The sequence below is a fragment of the Pollicipes pollicipes genome, unplaced genomic scaffold (genome assembly GCF_011947565.3).
Source record: "Pollicipes pollicipes isolate AB1234 unplaced genomic scaffold, Ppol_2.1 Scaffold_4740;HRSCAF=5597_pilon_pilon_pilon, whole genome shotgun sequence".
Classification (NCBI taxonomy): domain Eukaryota; kingdom Metazoa; phylum Arthropoda; class Thecostraca; order Pollicipedomorpha; family Pollicipedidae; genus Pollicipes; species Pollicipes pollicipes.
In genome coordinates, this window is record NW_023596545.1 from 1323859 (window position 1) to 1333153 (window position 9295).

Consider the following 9295-nt stretch of genomic DNA (forward strand, 5'->3'; position numbering starts at 1 on the left):
CGGCTCAGCAGTCACCGGCGCAGCAGGCACCGGCTCAGCAGTCACCCGCTCAGCAGTCACCGGCGCAGCAGTCACCGGCTCAGCAGTCACCGGCGCAGCAGGCACCGGCGCAGCAGTCACCGGCTCAGCAGTCACCGGCGCAGCAGGCACCGGCTCAGCAGTCACCGGCGCAGCAGTCACCGGCAGCAGTCACCGGCGCAGCAGTCACCGGCGCAGCAGAGTCACCGGCAGCAGTCACCGGCGCAGCAGTCACCGGCGCAGCAGCCACCGGCTCAGCAGTCACCGGCGCAGCAGTCACCGGAACAGCAGTCACCGGCTCAGCAGTCACCGGAACAGCAGTCACCGGCGCAGCAGTCACCGGCTCAGGCACGCAGCAACAACAGTCAAGGCCAGCAACGGTCGGAATTGGTAATGACGGGCGCCCCTCTCAGGCGAGGACACGCGTCTGCCGTCTGTTGTTGCGCGCCGGCTGTCGGGCCTGCATCATCCCGTTAAAATACCCTACACCCAGCATATGCTCCTGCATTCACCCCGCAAAAAGCATATGATTCTGCACATAGTTTATCAATGGTAATCCCATCCAAGCTCTGATGTGTGGTCCAGGACCTGGCCCACGAAATCCACCCCATGCGCACATTTGGTCCAGCAACCAGCCTGTGGAAGCCGTCCCAAACCCACCATATGGACTGAAGCAACCCAAGACCTGATGTGACATTCAGCAGCTAAGCCGCTCCCATTCCGTGACGCCCATCCCGACCCCGCATCTCAGCACATTCAGTACAGGCTTAAGCTCCGGCTCAGCCGACGGTCCTGGCCGACCCTCGCCCCCCTCCGACCCACGAGCTCCACCCAGTCAGTCTGTGAACACAGCCCGTCGCCAGCCCGGTCAGCATTCAGGCACCGCGCCGCCCACAGCCTGGCCAGCGCATGGGCCCGCCCAGCCCGCGCGCTCGCTCCGCCGACCCACACCGCGTGGGTCGTGATGTAAGTTCCGTGCCCCCGCGCTCCCGGTTCCCTCATTTCCGGAACCGGGTAGTTCAAAGCAAGCACGTGGGTGGCGACGGCCCGGCGCGAGATCCGGCCGCCCGGACATGGGGTGTAACAGGCTGGAATGGCAGCCAGCCGCAGGGCTATCGCAAAGCTATCAGGGCCATCGTGTCTACGACCGGTTGTTATGACGGGCAGGTATTTGCCGGGGTGGGAACATGTTTGACATGGAGGAGGTGATCATTTCGCACAGACCGGATGAGCCGGGCTAGCTCCGGTCGGCCTTGCTGTCTAAAAAATGTGGATGCTTGCCACGCAAAGCATTCTTAATCAGAAGGCTCCGAATCTATTTTGGTGGGAGCTCTCAGAGGACGTGGTCGTTAGTCGAATAGAATATTCATCGTTACGAGACGGAATATGGGAACAGAAAACGTGTCCCGTCGTCAGCGGCGAGACCTGTGGAAAAGCATGATGCCTTCAGCAAAGGATTGCTGTAAGGAGGCTCGACAGTAAGGCAGATTGGATATCTTATGTTCATGTCGTAGTAATTAGGCCGAGGAACAGAGTCATTATGTTTCACTCTGCGGCTTTCCAGGACGAATTAGCAACGCAGAACAAGGAAAGGATGCTCCTGCGGTCACTTTAGGTCTGCGAAATCAGACGTTTACCAAAAAAGTGATCGCAGGAGCATTCTTTTCTTGTTCTGCGTTTGCTAATTCGTCCTGGAAAGCCGCAGAGTGAAACATAATGACTCTGGCCTCATTACTGAGCATATATATGAGCAAAAGATATCTAATCTGCCTTATTTGGTCTGCGAAATCGGACACTTACCAATAATCATGCCTAAAGCGCCATTCCAACATAACATGCAAATAACATCGAATCGGCGCACCGAGTAGCAAGCAAATATTGCACACTATCTCTCTGTTCAAGCCACGCCACCAATTCACTTATTTCTCTATATTGTTACCTCCTCGCAGAAAAATAAATAACACGGGCTGTTTGATATTCCTTATAATTACTCCACTTATGCTTAAAACAATATATCTGAGCTTTAATTATTTGAAGCAGACGCGCATAAAACGTTTTCACGAACATAAAATATTATTCGGCCGGCTCCGTTCGTGATCATAAATTCTGCACAATGAACCCCGACATCAGGCAGACCATATATGCACTATTATTTGGAAGTGCTTACCATGCTCATTGACAATTTTAGGACTACATGGTAACAGGCCTGACAACACCAATCCGTCCAAAAAGAAGATTACAGCTCGTTGCCACCAAAAGCCGGAATTTGTATGGCGCGGAAACTGACGTCAGTAAAACAGCATGTCTGGGTAACATGCCAAGCAACTCGTTTTTGAGCTGACAGACGTGCGGGTCGGGTGACTCGTCCGTTTATGACTTCACCAATGATACCGGCCGCTTTTAGGCTGAAATTATTGTTGGGCCGGAATGCTATAAACCGAACGGGAATTTCGACAAAACAATCAAGATATGGTGCAAAGTCTGGATGAGTGATGCGAGTGTTATCGTAAGTAGACCCTGCCACTGGTGTGATGATGTGAGCCAATTTTTTCGCCTTTGTGAAACTCCGCGACATGGTGCTAACCGTTTATAGAGCGAAGAAATGAAAGTGTTAGAATCTTCTTAGTTAAAAAACGTCCCACAAAATAATATGACGGTGAACGTAGTGAGCCTCGGTTGCACCATCGCACGCCATGCGTTCGGTTAAGCGATCCCTTTATTTCTGTTCACCAGTGATCACTCGTCTCATTTCCGAAGAGCTGTTAAAGCGCGCGTGTGGGCCGAAACACATGTAATAACGTGGCACAATGCTTGTTAACGTCGCCAGCCCATAACGACCACGTCTCGTCTAAATGCGTCCTGGCTTTATTGCATCGCCTCCAAGAGTGGTTATTTAAGTCCACACCTCGGTGTGAGGAATGTCGAACATCCTCATTTCCCGGCTGGTCATGTCACCTACCCGGGCCAGTCATGTTTTCTGGCTAGGCCGATGCACCTCCTGACAAATTGGTTTTACTGACGATGGCTTCTTTTGGTTTTGTGTTTAATTTGCTGGAGGGCTGTTATGCTTTAGTTGACAAAGAAAGTACTTACCAGCTTGGGGTTAGCAAGGCGACAAGATCTCAGGGCATACGGCTTATGTTTGTCACGTGACTTAGCTCATCAGGTTTTGGTTGGTCTTTTTCAGTGTGGTGGCCTAACTAAATCGCACGTGAGGCAGCTGACTGACCAGATTACTCACAGATACCACACTGGCGTGTGGCGTATCCATGAGACTACTCCATGGTAGACGTTCAGATCCCCGATCAGTACAACAGTGGAAAAATGATATAAGTGTCTATGGGGAAATGAGCGGGGATGGGGTATTGGGTCTTTAATTTTACAAGACTTCAGATGAAATGCTTGAAGTAAGCTTTGTCCGGCCTGCAAGTCGAGTTTCGCAGCAGGGATATCCGATATGTCGCGCTGTGTGCTGCGCTGGGTGTAACAATACAGCGGCACAATATCGAAGTCACAGCAGGGATATCCCATGTGTCGCGCTGTGTGCTGCGCTGGGTGTAACAATACTGCGGCACAATATCCAAAGTCGCAGCAGGGATATCCCATGTGTCGCGTTGTGTGCTGCGCTGGGTGTAACAATACTGCGGCACAATATCCAAAGTCGCCGCAGGGATATCCCATGTGTCGCGCTGTGTGCAGCGCTGGGTGTAACAATGCTGCGGTACAATATCCAAAGCGCGGCATTTTGCCGCACCGGGTCGAAAACCCATTTTTAATCAGGGTAAATATGTGGTTGTTAACGTTTGTTTGACGTGAAATGACGTGTGTGAAGATCAATATTTTTGTCTGTAACCCACAAGTTTGAAATCGCATCCTATGTGAAGTTCTTTAAATTGATAGTATTTACGCAAACCTTCCCTAAGAAGATTTCATCAGCATCGAACCGCACCGTTACAACATTGGCTCGTGCTATTATTCGATGCCAACAGATATGAGAGTTTTTGAAACCTCTTGACAAAAGTATGCAAGACTTACTCTTGTGTGGTAGCCAAGGGGCCGTACATTTGCTAGAGCGTCATTTAAAGCCTCCACATAATATCGCCAAAACCAATCAACCGATCGGGGTGATTCAAAAACGCAGCAAAAGTCCGAGTCATACGACTCCTTCGTACGTCAGCTTGTTGGAATGCATCCCACTGATGACGTCACATGTCGCTTCCGAGGTAAATTTGTTTCCGGAAATTGCACAGTCGCCTAGTTGTTTCAATTGCCGTGATGTGGCGATATCGCGCCGTGACGGAATGAATGATCGCCAGATGCTGAATGTGCTTCGCGTGCGGCCAACGTAAGTAAACTACTATCTCATATAAAGAACCCCACCACTCCCCGTCCCCAAAATTATTGGTCGGGCGATGGCGGTAAAGTGGTTAGGACGCTTGGCTCCGGGCCTGTCGGTCCTGGGTTCGAATCCCTTACTTACGCTGGTCAACTATGGGCGGATTAGAGAAAACCAACTGCTCAGGTCACGTTCGTTCTGAAAGTTCTGCGATTTCTCCTAAAACCACACCTGTCGTCGCCCCTAGATGATGCAGGGAGCGCAATTTCTCGCAAGTTGTGTGGAGCTGGTGTACAGAGAAACCACTAATCCTATTACCTGTGACGGTTTGTAATACAGCCGCAAAATCGCATGAAGTCAATGTGGCCTCAAAGCGAGATGATGGGGTTAAAGGGGTTGTTCCCCTCAAATGGCGTGTTTGCGGTGTGCCGTCCTGGCTAGCATAAAGCCTCACTTCTTGGCAGGAGTTTTTGTCTAACACTGCAATGATTCTGAAAAGTTTTGGTCAAGCGTGGGTACCATGGGATGCGAGCACGTAATAGTGATGTTTTTATTCTGGCGTTCCACAGCAGCAATACCGCGAAAGATAAGCACATAAGTATAAATATTTAATTCTTCGGAAATTGTTGGGTTAGATAACCGTTTGTTTAGTTTCAATTATCTGCTTCTTCTACAATACGTAAAACTGGACCGATTTGTGTTCCGCCCAATTCCTATCAAATTGAAGTTGTGAATACAAAATACTGTGATTAAAGTCTTGAGGTTCATAACCATTCTTAAAATCAGTCATCACCTATAACCATATATAGGTCGAAAGCTCGCCCGACGGAGGTTTGTGGTTTAAGTGCGGGACATGTGACTGGACCGGCTCCTTAGAGGTTCCCGTTGTTGAGACCGAACCTATGCAGAAAAGCAAGCAGCGGGTGCTCATTTGTGTGCAAAGAAATGAACTTGTGTTGGCGACAAACCGTTGTTAATAAACCACATTAAAGGCTTTTTTTCTATCAGATGGACCGCGTTTTCAGTGTAATGCGTACAGTAGATAAAAAATGTATACCGGCCAATACAAGCAGTAAAAAAAAACGCAATGCCCACATGCAATATGCCAGGGTTCCTCTTATAGACCACGGATACATTGCCAAACATTCTGTCGTCGCGCTGGATTCGTGGCCTTCACGTCATGTCTTCCCGTGGAAGCCATTGGCTCTTCAGCACGCGCGTTCTTCCCTGCCTTTGATGATGGCAGACAGCACATTGCGTGTTTTGGCCGGCGTCCTCCAGTAGTGCAGCAGGTGTACGCAAACGACTGTATACATTGGCATACAGTTGAATTGTCACGCAATTAATTTCGTGTTTTCTTTGACATTTGCGATGTACTGTCCTTGTAGTGCCGCTGCCAGTGTTACTCTGGGATGAACGTCTAATGGGTTCATGTCACCGAGGTGCTTTCTTCCTCGTCACCACACGCCAAAAAATATACGGGGAGAAACAAAGCCATCTACCGTCCTTTAAATATGGACGTAATAATGCGTGTATACGCTCGAAGTAACGCGCAATTCTCAAACTTCATATGTATATTTCCACCCACATAAAACGGGCGCAGGTCATTAAATCCTTCTTAACTACACGTATGTTCTAGGGACACATGAATTCAGAATGATATCGACAATCTGACACTCACAATCTTACACTCGTAAACAAAGGGTATTTTTAAATATTCACTCGCCTTCAGTAGTATTTTTTATCCACGAATTGACGCTCATAAATACATACGCACACAGGTCACAACTTTGGCGTAGGTACAAGGTCATGGTTTCCTATAAATACATTTGGCATATAAACACACACAACGGATGTGACGATGTATCAGCACCATGACTTCATTCACCAATGAATGGGTGACTTCTCATGTAAATGAAGTTATACGCGCAGATCCAGTCTTAGCCTACACCGTCAGCAAATTCTGGCAGGATTTCGACTCTTTCTGGCCGATGACCTTGTGAAAGATTTCCTTGACGATGGTGGACGGCAGCGTACGCGACTTGATGCGCTTGTCTCTCCTCTGCTGACGACGTTCGCTCTTCGCGAGCTCAACGGCGTTGTTGGGGTCTTCGAACTGGTGGTAAAACCGAATCTGAGCGACGATGCCCGCTAGGAGTTCGTCGATATTGGAGTTGATGACCACCGATGTCTCGATGTACTTGAAGCCAAACTGGACAGCCAGTGACCTGCCTTCTGTAAAGGCGGAAAAGCTCCATTAATTGCCAATCAACTACAGATCTCGTCATGCCGATAACTGGTGCTCCCAGCAGCATACCACTGAATGAACATTCAACAGGTAACCACAAATGATGCGTGCGCCACATACACCAATAATATATATATATATATATATATATATATATATATATGTATGTACATACCTTTACCAACTGAGCATTGACGTTGCAAACGCTCTCATTTTCTTAACTCACACACTAGCTCCCGAGTACGCACGAGCGCAAAAGACTGCATCACACCAGCACATACCGCACAGACGCCTTCTACCCCGCCCCTACCCAACAACACGTACCTTTGGCGCTGACCTTCCGCAGCCTGACCAGGTCGCTCTTGTTGGCCACCAGGATGACGGGCCGGCGCGCGTTGAAGCCGCGGATGAGGTTGCAGAGGCCGCGGGCGGCGCTGAACGACGCTGGATCCGTCACGCTGTACACCACGATCAGCGCGTCGTGCGTCCGCACCGTCGCCTCGTCCGGCATCTGCGCGGACGGCACGTGCGGGTCAGTCACGGGCCAGCCTCGTGTCGGGCACGGAGCGAGCACGCGCCGGGCGAGCGCCGCCAAGTGCGCGGCGTCGAGGGCGACGGGGTGGAGGGCACATGTGCGGCGTCGAGGGCGACGGGGTGGAGGGCACGTGCGCGGCGTCGAGGGCGACGGAGCGGACGGAAGGCGGTGGCGTGGTGACGCGTTACAAATGGATAGGACGATAGGCGGAAGCGGAGGCGACGGCAGTTATTGGACGCCTACCGCAGAGATACGCGCGCACAAACTCGATATGAGAGAAAGTAACTATCAGAGTATGATCATCCCTACAAGTCGATGCAATGTTACTAATTATCGGTGCTTTATTAACGCCTTAGAATCTCTTAAACCCACACACAAGCTCATCGAAAACAACTAGGACGGTTTCTAACTCATTTGCGGCTGTCTTTCTCTCAGGTCATTGCGTCTCCTCACCTCCAAAATGGAGCTGGTCTGCTTCTCGACGGTGAGCTCCATTTCAGCGCCGTCCAGACACACAGACACCATGCGCCACTCTTCGTCGTAGTCTGAAATAGACCCGGACGCCGTCAGCTTGCAGGACAATGCTAGCATCCATCACTCTTCCAGGAGTCCGGCCGTGGGCTGTGCCGACCGGTTCGCGCTCACAGCTCGGCAAAACATGCGACAGTACCGCTCTGATCACAGGCCAACTGTTACGCCTCGGTCGGCTAACACTATTTCATCTTTTTCCAGCAAACGCGGCGTTATGTTTGGCGCTGCGGGGCGCAAACAAAGGCGGTGAAGGCGGGGGTCGCCTCTCAGGAGCCACCATGTGAGACTGGTCAAACATCAGCTCGACTCCCGCCTCTTCCAGTGATCCTTTCCACCCGGTCACAGCCCTGAGCTCGGCCCACACCGGCCGTACTGTGCGTCGGGTTTCCGGCGCTGATCCACAGGGGACGCCGTCGCACTCCATCGGACACGCGACCGTGTCAACCGATCCATTGTTCGGTTCATTATTCGGGGTGTTGGAGCTTTCCAAGAGCGTGATTTTTGTGTCCCAATCCCGTCATCAGCCTTTATTCTGACGTCCTCTCGCGCCAAAAGGACTTCGGCGTTGAGTCTGGGGCGTCGGAAACCCCTCACAGGAAATCTGCCGTCTGATCCCTGCCATGGAAGCCGCACACGCCGCTTCTGGTCGGCTCGGGGCGCTCACCTAAGGTCAGTTCGTAGGCGTTGGTGTACTCGGAAGTCTGGAACTGGCGGCGCAGGGCCGTCTTGCCGACGCCCCGGCGCCCAGCAGCAGGACGCGCCGCGCCTCGCTGGCGCCGTCCCGCAGCGGGTCCGGCATGCTGGGCAGCGTCACGGACCGCTGCAGCAGGCTCAGCTCCTCCGCCCGTCTGCCGAGGGGAGAGAGAGCGGGTCAGCACCACGGACTCGGCGAACGATAACCGGCCGTCACACGGGGAGGAGATACGGACGGAAAAGGCGTGGACCTCGTCCACGGTTGGTGTTTGATGGTTCACGCGCTACGCGTTCGCGTGACTGGGACAACGATGTGATCGTCAAAAAAGAGGTGCCACCAGACCCCAGGTACGTGCGCACACTGAGACGCTGCCGTCGGTCCCCAGAGACGGTCTCAAGTCCCCGGAGGCGGTCACGTCCCACCCAGGCTGCCTGAGCGTGGTGGGCGGCTAAATATAGCCGAGTGCGGCGGGCGGACGGGGCGTCGAGCGGGCTCATATGTGGCCATTGACGGCTAGGGTTGGCTGGCGCTGGCACTCCCGGGGCCCCCGGCACTCTGAGGACTTTGATCAAATTTGGAGTGGACTGCCAGTAAGAAGGCATCTTGCCTCGTGATATACCATAAATACATCACCTACGTCGCTGGGAGGGAGGCAATAACGCATCTAACGACTGCAGAGGGGATGGAGTCTCTCCGATATAATTGGATCACTGAGCTGTCCCGTCTCTCCCGATAATAGCATCGCTGTCTTCGACCGGTAACAAGCGCACCGCCTCCCTCGCGTCGTCGCGCCCGATCGCAGGCGCGGCACCTTCGGCGCCGCCGTGTGAGTGGCGGCGAGCGCCGTCTCCGACGGCGGGCGCTGCGCCGCGCCGCGACAAGCCCCGCACAGCCTGATCGGCCGGCCGCACAATGCGCCCGCGTGCACAGGTG

At 52.5% G+C, this 9295-nt stretch overlaps 1 protein-coding gene across 1 annotated transcript; it reads right to left on the reverse strand.

Moving 5' to 3' along the window:
- Positions 1–6043: 6043 nt before the first annotated feature.
- Positions 6044–8399, reverse strand: LOC119099057 (GTP-binding protein GEM-like). Its single transcript, XM_037222108.1, has 4 exons — positions 8333–8399; positions 7591–7682; positions 6927–7113; positions 6044–6589 (listed from the first exon to the last, which is right to left on the reverse strand). Exons 2-4 carry the CDS (start codon positions 7660–7662, stop codon positions 6300–6302), a joined length of 549 nt encoding a protein of 182 aa, XP_037078003.1. The 5' UTR covers positions 7663–7682; positions 8333–8399; the 3' UTR covers positions 6044–6299.
- Positions 8400–9295: the final 896 nt, after the last annotated feature.

What these genes read in the sequence shown, in the direction of transcription:
- LOC119099057 (XM_037222108.1), bottom strand. Translation starts at nt 7,662, where the DNA reads ATGGTGTCTGTGTGTCTGGACGGCGCTGAAATGGAGCTCACCGTCGAG. An exon ending in AGACCAGCTCCATTTTGGAG is followed by an intron (nt 7,114 to 7,590) that starts GTGAGGAGACGC and finishes CCGTCCGCGCAG; the next exon opens with ATGCCGGACGAGGCGACGGT. An exon ending in GCGGAAGGTCAGCGCCAAAG is followed by an intron (nt 6,590 to 6,926) that starts GTACGTGTTGTT and finishes CCGCCTTTACAG; the next exon opens with AAGGCAGGTCACTGGCTGTC.